Source organism: Leptopilina boulardi, unplaced genomic scaffold, assembly GCF_019393585.1.
Source record: "Leptopilina boulardi isolate dan_hultmark-lab unplaced genomic scaffold, ZJU_Lbou_2.1 LbouV2_199, whole genome shotgun sequence".
Taxonomy (NCBI): Eukaryota; Metazoa; Arthropoda; class Insecta; order Hymenoptera; family Figitidae; genus Leptopilina; species Leptopilina boulardi.
Genome location: NW_026137750.1, coordinates 178,699 through 192,165, shown reverse-complemented (window position 1 = coordinate 192,165; position 13,467 = coordinate 178,699). Strand labels below are relative to the sequence as shown.

At 26.5% G+C, this 13,467-nt stretch overlaps 2 protein-coding genes across 5 annotated transcripts; one reads left to right on the top strand and one right to left on the bottom strand.

The window, feature by feature from the left end:
• Positions 1 to 5,064: 5,064 nt before the first annotated feature.
• On the bottom strand, positions 5,065 to 9,167 carry LOC127278209 (uncharacterized protein MAL13P1.304-like). 3 transcript variants are annotated; one of them, XM_051299804.1, is made up of 9 exons: positions 8,871 to 9,167; positions 8,250 to 8,746; positions 8,067 to 8,179; positions 6,667 to 7,969; positions 6,433 to 6,563; positions 6,264 to 6,353; positions 5,898 to 6,001; positions 5,496 to 5,639; positions 5,065 to 5,429 (listed from the first exon to the last, which is right to left on the bottom strand). In XM_051299804.1, exons 2-9 carry the CDS (start codon positions 8,342 to 8,344, stop codon positions 5,199 to 5,201), a joined length of 2,211 nt encoding a protein of 736 aa, XP_051155761.1. In that variant the 5' UTR covers positions 8,345 to 8,746; positions 8,871 to 9,167; the 3' UTR covers positions 5,065 to 5,198. The 3 variants fall into 3 exon arrangements, with proteins under 3 accessions (XP_051155761.1, XP_051155762.1, XP_051155760.1); XM_051299805.1 differs by having other exon boundaries at positions 8,250 to 8,645; positions 8,871 to 8,889; XM_051299803.1 differs by having other exon boundaries at positions 8,250 to 9,167.
• A 563-nt stretch (positions 9,168 to 9,730) lies between these two features.
• Positions 9,731 to 12,227, top strand: LOC127278190 (cyclin-Q). 2 transcript variants are annotated; one of them, XM_051299778.1, is made up of 6 exons: positions 9,731 to 9,960; positions 10,276 to 10,409; positions 10,584 to 10,681; positions 11,059 to 11,277; positions 11,396 to 11,626; positions 11,874 to 12,227. In XM_051299778.1, exons 1-6 carry the CDS (start codon positions 9,923 to 9,925, stop codon positions 11,967 to 11,969), a joined length of 816 nt encoding a protein of 271 aa, XP_051155735.1. In that variant the 5' UTR covers positions 9,731 to 9,922; the 3' UTR covers positions 11,970 to 12,227. The 2 variants fall into 2 exon arrangements, with proteins under 2 accessions (XP_051155735.1, XP_051155736.1); XM_051299779.1 differs by having other exon boundaries at positions 9,743 to 9,791.
• The last annotated feature ends 1,240 nt before the right edge of the window (positions 12,228 to 13,467 follow it).

Sequence of the window (13,467 nt, the reverse complement as noted above, 5' to 3'; positions counted from 1 at the left end):
ATTCCTGCTTTCTTGTTTTCTTAGATATAACTTGTACACTATTTTTGTCTGCCTTTCTGTTGTGAAACCCCGATAGAAATACCCTCAGAGAAGTCGTGAAAAATGTACTTTGAGTTTATACAAACATATTTCCTTGCTAACTAGAAAAAAATATTCCTTCTTTTTTGTTCTCTTAAATATAACTTGAACACAATTTTTGTCTGCCTTTCTGAGGTGAAAACCCGGTAGAAATACCCACAGAGAAGCAGTGAAAAATGTACTTTTAGTTTTTACAAACATATTTCCATGATAACTAGAAGAAAATATTCCTGCTTTCTTGTTTTATTAGATATAACTTGTACACCATTTTTGTCTGCCTTTCTGTTGTAAAAACCCGGTAGAAATATTCTCAGAGAAGCTGTGAAAAATGTACTTTTAGTTTGTACAAACATATTTCCATGATAACTAGAAGAAAATATTCCTGCTTTCTTGTTTTTTTTATATTTAACTTGTACACCATTTTTGTCTGCCTTTCTGAGGTGAAAACCTGGTAGAAATACCCTTAGAGAAGCAGTGAAAAATGTACTTTTAGTTTGTACAAATAGATTTCCATGATAACTAGAAGAAAATATTCCTTCTTTCTTGTTTTTTTTATATTTAACTTGTACACCATTTTTGTCTGCCTTTCTGAGGTGAAAACCTGGTAGAAATACCCTTAGAGAAGCAGTGAAAAATGTACTTTTAGTTTGTACAAATAGATTTCCATGATAACTAGAAGAAAATATTCCTGCTTTCTTGTTTTCTTAGATATAACTTGTACACCATTTTTGTCTGCCTTTCTGAGGTGAAAATCCGGTCGAAATACACACAGAGAAGCAGTGAAAAATGTACTTTTAGTTTGTACAAACATATTTCCATGATAACTAGAAGAAAATATTCTTGCTTTCTTGTTCTCTTAGATAGAACTTTCACACCATTTTTGTCTGCGTTTCTGAGGAGAAAACCCGGTAGAAATACCCTCAGAGAAGCAGTGAAAAATGTACTTTTAGTTTGTACAAATAGATTTCCGTAATAACTAGAAGAAAATATTCCTGCTTTCTTGTTTTTTTTATATTTAACTTGTACACCATTTTTGTCTGCCTTTCTGAGGTGAAAAATCGGTAGAAATACCCACAGAGAAGCAGTGAAAAATGTTCTTTTTGATTGTATAAACATATTTCCACGATAACTAGAAGCAAATATTCCTGCCTTCTTGTTTTCTTTGATCTAACTTGTACACCATTTTTGTCTGCCTTTCTGAGGTGAAAACCCGGTAGAAATACCCTCAAAGAAGCAGTGAAAAATGTACTTTTAGTTTGTACAAACATATTTCCACAATAACTAGAAGAAAATATTCCTTCTTTCTTGTTCTCTTAAATGTAACTTGAACACAATTTTTGTCTGCCTTTCTGAGGTGAAAACCCGGGAGAAATACCCTCAAAGAAGAAGTGAAAAATGTACTTTAATTTGTACAAACATATTTCCATGATAACTAGAAGAAAATATTCTTGCTTTCTTGTTTTTTTAGATATAACTTTTATACCACTTTTGTCTGCCTTTCTGTTGTGAAAACCCGGTAGAAATACCCACAGAGAAGCAGTGAATAATGTACTTTTAGTTTGTACAAACATATTTCCACGATAACTAGAAGAAAATATTCTTTCTTTATTGTTTTCTTAGATTTAACTTGTACACAATTTTTGTCTGCCTTTCTGAGGTGAAAACCCGGTAGAAATACCTTCAGAGAAGCAGTGAAAAATGTACTTTTAGTTTGTACAAATAGATTTCCACGATAACTAGAAGAAAATATTCCTGCTTTATTGTTTTCTTAGATATAACTTGTACTCCATTTTTGTCTGCCTTTCTGAGGTGAAAATTCGGTAGAAATACCCACAGAAAAGCAGAGAAAAATGTACTTTTAGATTGAACAAACATATTTCCATGATAACTAGAAGAAAATATTCCTGCTTTATTGTTTTCTTAGATATAACTTGTACTCCATTTTTGTCTGCCTTTCTGAGGTGAAAAATCGGTAGAAATACCCACAGAGAAGCAGTGAAGAATGTATTTTTTGTTTGTACAAAAATATTTCCATGATAACTAGAAGAAAATATTCTTGCTTTCATTTTCTCTTAGATATAACTTGTACACCATTTTTGTCTGCCTTTCTGAGTTGAAAAATCGGTAGAAATACCCCTAGAGAAGCAGTGAAAAATATACTTTCGCTTTGACAAAGCTTTTTCTTTCAAAACGACATAAAGTAATTGATTGGTTATTTAGTTTGTAATATTTCTTACATTTTTTCAGGTTCTTGAAGAAAAAAAAACAAAAATTTGATCTGAAGTTATTTCTACAATAATGCAGCACAACTAATCAAATATGTCAAAACAGGTGACTAATACTAAATTTTATCAACGAGTATTTCAAGGATTGAGGATGCACATGTTGAAAGTTATGTCAACATCGAAATCGAAAAGATAAAGGAAGCAGATATATTAAATAGAGCTAGTTAGAAGATGTTATAAATACTGAAGATTGTTTTTTATTTGATCGTCTAAACGTTAATGACAGGGAATTAATATTCCGCCTAAGAGAAAAGTTCATTATATTAATATTTGTATCCTTTTTTTCATTCGTTATTTTTTTCCATTAAAATTTTACAATTTTTTCTCCTTTTCTGAAGTGAAAACCCGTTAGAAATACCCTCAGAGAAGCAGTGAGAAATGTACTTTTAGTTGGTACAAAAATATTTTCATGATAACTAGAAGAAAATATTCTTGTTTTCTTGTTCTCTTAGATATAACTTTCACACCATTTTTGTGTGCCTTTCTGAGGTGAAAACCCGGTAGAAATACCCTCAGAGAAGCAGTGAAATATGTACTTTTAGTTTGTACAAACATATTTCCATGATAACTAGAAGAAGATATTCCTGCTTTCTTCTTCTCTTAGACATAACTTGTACACTATTTTTGTCTGCGTTTCTGAGGTGAAAACCCGGTGAAAGTATCCTCAGAGAAGCAGTGAAAAATATACTATAACCATAAAAATGTTCGCAAAAAAATCAATTTTTGTTAGGCAGATGATTTTTTTTAAATTGTTGCAGATAATACACCCAAAAATGTAGAAAAAAATTGACACCTAGATCTGAGTAGAGGAAGACCTGTATAACCACCAAAAAGTCTACCACAATTATAAAAAAGTTTTAAAAAAAGTTCAATTTTTCTTAGACAGACGTTTTGACAAGTTGTAAATTCAGATGTTCATTAAATGAACATTTTGCTTTCTCTTTACGATCAGCAAAAAAATTTGCTTCCTCGTGGAGAAAGTATTAACATTGAAATCAACATACAGAAATAATAAAATAATATATACATTTGAGTACCTATAGATTTGAGTTAAATTTAAAGAATTGATGGATGTTAAAAAATCAATAATTCACATTTTAGTTGAAATTTCTAAAAGTTAATATTGATTAACATACAATTTATAATTATTTACAATTATATCGATTCGTTTCAATACAAGGAAAACAGTTATTTTATTTTTAAACTTTAATTTAAATAACCACAAAATTTTATAGCCAAAATGTGAATTTTTGATTTTTTAACTGCTTTCTTGTTCTCTTAGATAGTACTTGTACACAATTTTTGTGTTCCTTTCTGAGATAAAACCCCCGTAGAAATACCATCAGAGAACCAGTGAAATTATAATTTTACTTTGTACAAACATATTTCCATGATAACTAGAAGAAAATATTCCTGCTTTCTTGTTTTCTTAGATATAACTTGTACACAATTTTTGTCTGCCTTTCTGAGGTGAAAACTTGGTAGAAATACCTTCAGAGAAGCAGTGAAAAATGTACTTTTAGTTTTAAGTGTCTAACCAGAAAATGCGAGCACTCAGAAACCATGACTTCTGGTTTCTGAGTGCTTGTTTAGCTATTTTATCTTTCGATTATTTTACAATTCGCCTAAATACAAATTCGTCCAATTTCATAATATGACAAATCAAAATTCGATTATAATACAATTCTTTTAAATGAACATTAGGTTGTGTTGAAGGAACTTCTACAACAACTTGCATCATTACTTGTATCTGCACTTGCTTTGCATTTGATCTTATATGTGAGCGCGCACATCAATTACCAGATATAGAATATAAAATTAATTAATGAATTACTAATTAATTAAATGTTATTAATTAGTAATAGTAATTAATTAATTAATTTAATGTATAATAGGATTACTAATTAATTACATTTAATTAATTAGTAATTCATTAATTAATTTATTTTCGATATCTGAAAATTGATGCACACATGCAGTAGCAAATGCAAAGCAAGTACAGATACAAGTACCGATGCAAGTTGTTGTAGAAGCTCCTTTTTTTCGTCAAAAATACTTTTCGTCCAATTTAATGTTTTTGCAAATTAACTTTAGCTCTTTTTGATATTCGCCGTTTGTATATTCGCCATAATGCACTTTCGACTTTTTAACTTTGGGGAAAAAGATTTTATTTCAGATTGTCGACTAAATCAAAAATAGACCTTCTTCTTATTCCTCAATCAAATAAATAAGAATCTTAAAGAAAATTTTATTACTATTTATTTAAATAATTTATTAATATTTTGATATACAATTTTTGAGTATGCATAACAACTATTTTTCTGAATTTTTCAATATACGTATTAATGATTAAAAAACTAATCAACATTTTAATTTAATTTTTTTTCAAGACGATTATTGCATTAAAGACAAATTTGTTTTATTTTTGTGTTTAGATTTTTTTCTGATTTGAGTCAACTGGAATCGATAATAATTTGTTTTAAAGTCTTGTGACAAACAAAAAAAGCTAATTATTTATAAATCAAATTTGTCTTTTTATACATATTAATGTTTCTTTTCAATTACTATAAAATGTCATTATCATTTATTAAATTTTTTAATTTAATATAGTATAGTTATTATTAATTTAACATAATCTTTTATAGACAAAAAATATTTTGATTTTTTTAACATTCTATTACAAATAAGTAAATAATTACAATTTTTCTTTTTTTTATACATAAATATTTTTTATTTCTTATTTTCTTAATATATATATATATATATATATTTTTTTAATTAATAAATAATTAATTAAATTTTTTTCAGAATATACGTAAGGATTTAAAAAAAAGCTTACAATTGTTTAGGTTTTTCTGTTCCATTTTTAATTTTCTCAGGGAAATTTTCACCATCATTGACATCATTATCATCATCAGTATAGATAATTCTTCGTCGTTTCCTTAATGGAGTCAAATGAGATGGGGAATTTTCACCAACATTAACATCATTATCATCATCATCATTTTCATTATATATAATTCTTCGTCGTTTCCTTAATGCATACAAATGAGATCTGCGAGTATTCTGTAAAAAAAGAATACAGTAATTATTTTATTCAAATTAAAACAATAATTAAATTATTCAACGTACAATAGTTTTCGTTTTTTCTTCTTTGCTTTCGCCTGACTCAAATTTTAATTTTCGCGCGACTTTATTTTTAACGTTTCGATCATTTACTGCACTTAAAACATCCTTCTCTGTTTCATTAGTAGTTACAACTTTTTCCGGTGATTTCTGTAAGTACATACAATATATTTTAATCATTAATAGAAACAAAAAACTAAAATTAATGTTTCTTTTGTCTTTTGTTGTAAAATAAACTTTTATTTGGGATAATTTTTTTTAGACCTAAATTTTGACTTTCAGTATAAAAAGAAAAAAAATGAAATAAAGGTAAAAAAGAGAATTGATCATAGATCGTTTACTAAGAAATATTTTTTTTCAAACGTATGTATTGAATAATCGTAATTTTTAAAGAATTTTTAAACTCACCCGACATTTACTGGGACTACCAACCATTGAAGTTACAAATTTTTCCTTAGGATTGCCTGATTTAAAAACAGTATCTCCGTCTTTCGCTATAACTCGTTCATCGTCTTTGGAAAAAAAAAATCATTTTTATAATTACCATTTTATGATTTTTTAAATGAAATAAATTAAAATTAAAAGAAAAAAAAATAGAAAAAGATAGATTTTAAAGAAAAAAAAATTAAATTATTGTAAATTCATCCTTTACAAAATATTAATTTAAAATAAAATAATTGATCCAGAAAAAAAATAAATATTTTTATTAATTAAAATTAAAAAAATGAATGAATTAATAATAATAATAATAATAATAATAATAAACATTTTTACCTCCTTTTAGTTTCAACCAAGTTGCACAGAATTCATCAATATTTACTGGACAACCGGTTCTGCATTGAGGCAAAAGTTCTTTAGGCACAACTAAAACAAAATAATTACTAATAATTAATAAATTATAAGTTAAAAAAAAATAAAAATTCTAATTATTTTTTTTCCTTACCTTTTTTTTTAATATTTATCTCTCCAACTAATTTATAAAATTGATAATCTGCAGTCTCGATAACATTAGATGAAATTCTTTTTATAACTTGACTCGTGGTGAATTTCTTTTTCATTAATTGGCCAGCCGTTCTAAAAGTTTTCTAAATTTTAATATTAACTAATAATATAATTTATTATATCTCTAATTGATAAATGAATATAGTCATTTAATAATAATTAATAAAAATTTTACTTTAACAAAGTTCCCTCGAAGGTGAGATAACATTTTTTCCCACCAAATGTGACAAGTGGATTCCAATTTTTTAAGAGTTTTGGATTCTCCTGTGAACCAAATGAATCTTGATTCCAATTTTCTCCAATTTTCTCCTCTGAATTTTGATCAATTATTTGTGAATTCGTTTCTTTACTACATTGATTTACTTTTTGTTCACTGCTTGAAAAATGATTAAGAGATTTTCTGAAATTAGAGAAATTTACTATTTCTGTCTTAATAATTCTTGGCTTTTGTTGTAATTTATGTTTATTTAAATCATTTGCTGGCAAATTTTGTTGTTGTACAGCATTAATGCATCGATTTTCCTTGATTTTTGTTTTAGAAAGATGTTCATTATCTGATGAAATTTTATTAATTTCATCATTGACACTTGAATGCACACCGGCATATATTTCACATTCTGAATTTGTTTCTTTCATTTCGTTGTTTTCAGAATTTTTATCAAATTTTAAATTTATCGGTTTCTCATTGTTAATTTTTGATTTTTTCATCAAGTTCTCATTAATTTTATTTTCACTATTTCTTTGTTCAATTTTATCGATTGTAATTTGTCTCATTAAATTTTTATTAATTTCGTTGGAATCATTTTTTTCATTACTATCGACTTTTCTCTTTGAATTAGATGGTTGATCATATTTTAATTTACTTTCATCTAATTCGTCAATTTTTACAGAAATAATATTATTTAAATATTCAATTGTTTTACTAACACATTGAACATATTGTTTGGGACATTTATCATGTAATAAATTTTGTGTGATAATTGTAAGTTTATCTTGGAAAATAGTATCTTTTAATTCTAGAGCATAATTTAATGCCGTGTACAAATTACCAGAATATGAACGATTGTCAGTGACATTAAATTGATTTTGATTTTCATGTAAATTTTTATTTTCTTTTTCGCTAAATTGTTGGGAATCTCTATTTATTTGAATTGATTGATTTTTTTTCATATTTATATTATTTCGATGATTTTCGACAATTTTTTTATTTCTCTCGTGTTGAAAATCACAATTATAATCAGATGATTGTTGTGGTGTTGATTTCTCCATAAAATTTAATTCTTGAAATTTCTTTTCTGTTTTTTGCATTTGTTTATTATCTGTTATTTCACTATTGTCATTGATATAATTAAAGTTCATTGGCCAGTGAAAATTTTCTTTGCTTCCTTGAGCAATGTAATTTTTCCATATTGCATGAACGTTACGCCAATCGTCAGGAAAACCGTTATAGAATTTTTGATAAATATATTTTGGTAATTCTGAAAAGAAATATATATTTTTTTTAAATGTTTCCTCAAAATTACATTTTTTTTTTTTTTTTTTTGAATTACTAAAATGAAAAATAAAAAAAATCACCATTCTTTTCGTCGATAATACATCCATGAAGATGATAAATGTGTTGATATTTTGATTTAAGTTGTTTTGATAACAACATTTCTGCAACTGGTTTACTCCGAGACCATATTTCACTAAAATAATAAATTAATTAAAAAAAAAAAAATTTAATTTTCCAATATTAAATAATAAAAATTTATTTACTTATTGAGTAATCCTTTAATCAATAATTCTCCCCGATCATTGAGAAAGACTCTCCATTGATAAAAATGTCGTTCGACAATTTTCTCTTTTTCCATATCTGAATCGAAGGAAAAATGTTACGAAAAATTTTTATATATGAATTACAATCTATGAGAATTTGTTTTTCTCGAGAAAAATAATTATTTTCGTTAGTTGATTATCGATGAAATTTAACTCGTTCTTGTTGAGAATCAGCGGATGCAAATCTTTTATTTTGAATCGCATAAAAAACTAGGTGGTGGCATTAATTGCCTTATCATTTGTATTTGTTTCAGAAAACTTTTTTTTACACGTCTTGACGTTGCTTTTGATACATGCGATGATATGTAATTTAAATCTGATAGACTTTCATTTATACTGAAACAATTGAACCATCGAATTTGTATATTTTCATTTGTTTTCAAACCTTTTCCTAAATTCTTAAATCGTTCTTTCTTTTATAAATCGCCAAAATCAATCTAAGAAATAGAATTTCTTAATTTTCTGTTCATTTATGAAATAAAAAAAAATATTTAAAAATTGCATATATAAATGTAAATTTATTTCCATGGTAACGTAAACAAACGTTAAGGGCACACTCACACCTTCTGGCTGCCTGCCTGCCCTCACTAAACTCTATGGAACTCTATGGAATGCTTTCTGCCATTGAAAGTCGCGAACCGAGAGAGAGGTCTGATTTTTGTATTCCCCTCTTTGTCGGTACAGGTCCATTAGAAAATATTTAACAGTACACTGAGAGACCTTTTGCACCGCATCAGAACTACGTGTGTGACTGCAGCGCCACTATAGGTTTTGGTGCGCTGCATTCTAAATTTTGTATCGTGACTGCCCAAAAATGAAAATGAACCTTTCGGCCGTCAATTTTTTGGACAGCTACGCTCCAAAAATTGTACGGCTGCAGACCAAAAACGTAGTTTTATAGCTGACCGCTAGAATGCTCCGCAGCCGTCTGTCGAAAGTCTGTTACGGTGCAAAAGGTCTCTCAGTGTATGTGTACGTGAACATGACATAACACAGTTAAGGCCAACCCAGAATAGAAACGTAACCGGAATCGTAATCGCAACCGGAATAATGAGTTGAAGAAGAACAAACAATATGTCTACCCTTCTCTAACTCATACTTCCGGTTGCGTTTGCGATTACGATTCCGGTTACGTTTCTATTCTGCTCAGGCCTTTAACAATAAACTTTTGGAACGTATTGTACTACGCTTGCGCAGTTTAGCAAGAGAAGGAGAGGGATACAAGAATCAGACCTCTCTCTCGGTTCGCGACCATCAATGTCAGACATCTGACATAATTCCAGATATATAGAGTTCAGTGAATAGTTGTCCATGCAACAAGATTTTCATTGGTCAAAGTGGTCACGTATTTGACAACCTTTTAACCAATTAAAATCATGTTGATACCCTATGAAAATACACCTTAATGTTTTGATGCGTTTATTAATTATTTGCGTGTGTGTGTAAACCGGTGTTGATATTGATGAATTAAAAACTTTTTTAGTATATATATATATATATATATTTATAAACAAACATTTTCTATGTAAATTACATATAAGAATGTATTAAAAAAACATAGTGATCAAAAGTGAATTTTAAAATCAACGATATTTTTAATTAAAATCAAAAAAATGAACCCTTCCGAACCAAACAGTGCTGAAACGTTAAGGTATTAGTTCTGTGCACAACACGTATATACACGAAAAACGCGTTTTCAATTTGTATACCACAATGTTGCTGTGTGGCATGCTGCATTTTTAAGTTTTTTTTTTTTTATTTTTAATACTTACATAAACTTTATGTTTAGAATTGTTGACTTTTTTTGAAAGCAAATTTACGGTCACTATTCGTGTTTTATTTTTTTTTACACGCAGTTGAAAGATTTTTTTTTATTCAACACTTTTCGTTAAACTTTTGTTTATTTTTGACGTTTTCTTTTTTTTTATTCCGCTTAATTTTCTTACAACAATAAAATATATTGTAGTTCGAAAATGAAGGATGTTATTGATGTTCTCGCCATGCAGAGAGAGAAAAGAAATAGCCTGCAAAAAAGTATTATCATCGAATATAGCGGTGCAAATGATACTTTTACTGTTTCAAGATTCATCTTTGAATGCGGTATGTATTTTCTAGGTTATGTGACTTCGCATTTTATTGCATTAAAATTAGTTAAATAATTTTTAATAAATGTAGGTAGTTTAAAATATTTTTATTTGATATTTGTTTGTTTGTTTTTTTACTATTAGGGATAATTTTTTTTCTTTTTGTACTTAACAAATAACAATATTGCAGGGTATAAATTAGAAGCTCATCCATTGACAATAGCTACGGCTGCAATTTTATATCATAGATTTATAAGAGAAGCTTCTGCAAATGGTTATGACAATTATGTGAGTATTTTGTTATGTTTGATTGTTAATTTTATTTTCAATATTATAAAAATATTTTAATTTAACATAAATTTAATTTATTTTTCATTTCAATTTTAATTGAAAGATTAGAATTCTCTATTTTATTGCTTATTTTCAATATTTCATTTTTAATGCTTAAATCATATATAAAATAAATTAGAACTTTATAATTTTGTTAAAGAAAATTTTTTTTATTGTCTAAAATTTGTTAGTACTAATTAATAATTGTTATCAATTTAATGTGAATTTAATTTTCATATAATGTTTTTAAGTTTAAATTCATAAATTTTTCTTTTTATCTCTCAACTTTTTAATCTTTAAAATATAATCTTCACATTAATTTTCTTTAATTTTAGTTAATTGCATCAACATGTCTATATCTTGCCGGAAAGGTAAAAGACGATGCATTAAAAATTCGAGATGTAATGAATGTGGCTTACAATACTCTTCATAGAGGTTCACAACCACTTGAACTTGGTGATCAGTATTGGAGTATGAGGGACGCAATTGTTCAAGCTGAACTTCTTATTATGCGCATGTTAAAATTTCAAGTTAGCCCTGAGCATCCACATAGAGTAAGTTAACCTGAGGGAAATAAAATTTCTCTTTTGTCTGAAGCAAAATGAATTTATAAATTTCTTACAAACTAAGATTTAAAAATAAATATTGAATTTGTGCAATTTTTTTTTTTAGTACTTACTGCATTATTTAAGATCTTTGCAAGCATGGTTCGGCGAGGAAGAATGGTCCAAATATCCTGTGGCTAAAACTAGTATGTCATTGTTACAAGATTTTCATCATTCACCATCTGTACTTGATTATCCACCGAATCTCATTGCCATTGCTTGCATTAATCTTTCATTACAAATTTATGGTGTTGTCGTTCCATTGATGGATGAATGCGATCAACAGCCATGGTTTAATGTAAGATATATATTTTATTATCATTTCTATTATTTTCGTACATATATAATGCTTATTTTAAAAAAAAATTGAAACAGAATAATTTACTTTTTTTTCATACAACTTTGACAAGATGATTATGATTTTAAATTCTTTTTTTTTTTTGAAAAATCGGAAAAAAACCATATAAATTTAAAAGTATAATATTCTAATTTTTTTTATCACATCAGCATTGCGTAGTATTTTTTAAAATAATTTTTGTTAACAGGTTTTCTGTAAGGATTTAACAAGGGACAAACTTTGGGAAATTATGGAAAAAATAATGGCTGCTTATGATGAGGAACCGGAAACAAGGGACAACTAGCAAAAGCATTTAGACCATTCTAATAAGAATGGTAAATAATAAATTTCGAAATCAACTTTCATCTCTCTTTTAATTCAATTTTTATCATAACGTTTTCTACTTTTTCTCTTTATTATTAAATTTCAAAGATATAATGTTAAGTGTAATTAATATAAAATTTATAAGGATTAAGGAACATTCCTTGACGGTTTGAGAGTCATGTAAAATATTATTTATAGTAATAATAGTAATAAAAAAAAATGGTCATATTAAAAATAATTACTTAAATAGTACGTCTAAAAGTTTTTATTTGTTTTTAAATATACACACAACTGAAGTAGGAAAATAGATGATTTAAGATCATCGTACAGAATTTATAATAAAATTGGTTATTGATAAACCATTTCTTATAATTTTTGTTTATTTTAACAAAATTATTATATATAGATTAAATGCGAAATTTCCTTTCAGGCTTTTAACTCTCATTTCTTTTTAAATGATTATATAGGAGTTAAAAACATTAAATATTGAGGAAAGTTTGCATCTATTTTATTTTATTTTATTTTTTTGTTAAAGTATTTACAAAGTTATGTTTGGTCCAGGAAATCGAGTCACTTAGACGACTATAACATTTGTTAACTTTCATCACTGAGCAATAAATTACAAAATGCATTGGAAAAAGGCAACTGACTCGATTTTTTGCAACCCAGTAAAAAGAGTATAAACGCTTTCAAAATTCTGTTTTCTAACTAACGAAACTTGCAATTGTTCAGTACAGAGCTCAAATATATACATTCAATATTACATATATATTTATTATTTTTGTATTTAGAGTCCGTTATTATTACAAAAAAAAAAAAATAGATAAGAAAATTCTCTAAACTTATAAAAAAAATAAACTTAAATATTTATATGTTATAACAAAAATAGAAAAGAACAGATGTCAAGTGAAAAATTTGAGATGATTTTTCAAAATCAGAAAGATTATCCAAAGTGCATTGATTAGTTATAAAATTATATTACATGTTTTTAAATAATTAGAATTAAATTAAATTTTATTTATTTCTTAAAACTTAAACTATATATTATTCATTATAATTCTTTTAGAATCTTTAAAAGAAGAATCGAGTCAAATGATTTTTAAGAAAAAAATGTTTTAAAAAGTTTTTTTTTTTTAATTCTTATATAGTTTTAAAAATAGAATTTTACATAATTTGACGAATTCAAACATATTTGTGAGCAACAAACAATTTTTGTGGGTTTTTATTAAAAAAAAAAAATAATAAATTTGTTTTATTACTTTTCAATTATTTGATCTCACTATTTCACTAGGTAAAGTATATAAAAGCCAACACTTATTAATAATTAATATACAGACTTTAAGGTACACGCCTGTTAATACGTATATAAATGTAATCTTTGATCAAATTTCAACAAGATGAATATTTATTATTTTTATTAAATTTTTTTTATATATCTATTTTTTTATACATCACATTTAATATGTAAATATTTTGCG

Excerpts from the sequence above, each read along its gene's own strand:
- LOC127278190 (XM_051299778.1), top strand. The coding sequence starts at position 9,923 with ATGAACCCTTCCGAACCAAACAGTGCTGAAACGTTAAG. Across the intron at positions 9,961-10,275 it reads AACAGTGCTGAAACGTTAAG|TTCGAAAATGAAGGATGTTA; the intron begins GTATTAGTTCTG and ends AATATATTGTAG. Across the intron at positions 11,278-11,395 it reads GCCCTGAGCATCCACATAGA|TACTTACTGCATTATTTAAG; the intron begins GTAAGTTAACCT and ends TTTTTTTTTTAG.
- LOC127278209 (XM_051299803.1), bottom strand. The coding sequence starts at position 8,344 with ATGGAAAAAGAGAAAATTGTCGAACGACATTTTTATCAATGGAGAGTC. Across the intron at positions 6,354-6,432 it reads GATAAATATTAAAAAAAAAG|TTGTGCCTAAAGAACTTTTG; the intron begins GTAAGGAAAAAA and ends ATTTTGTTTTAG. Across the intron at positions 5,640-5,897 it reads GTAGTCCCAGTAAATGTCGG|AAATCACCGGAAAAAGTTGT; the intron begins GTGAGTTTAAAA and ends ATGTACTTACAG.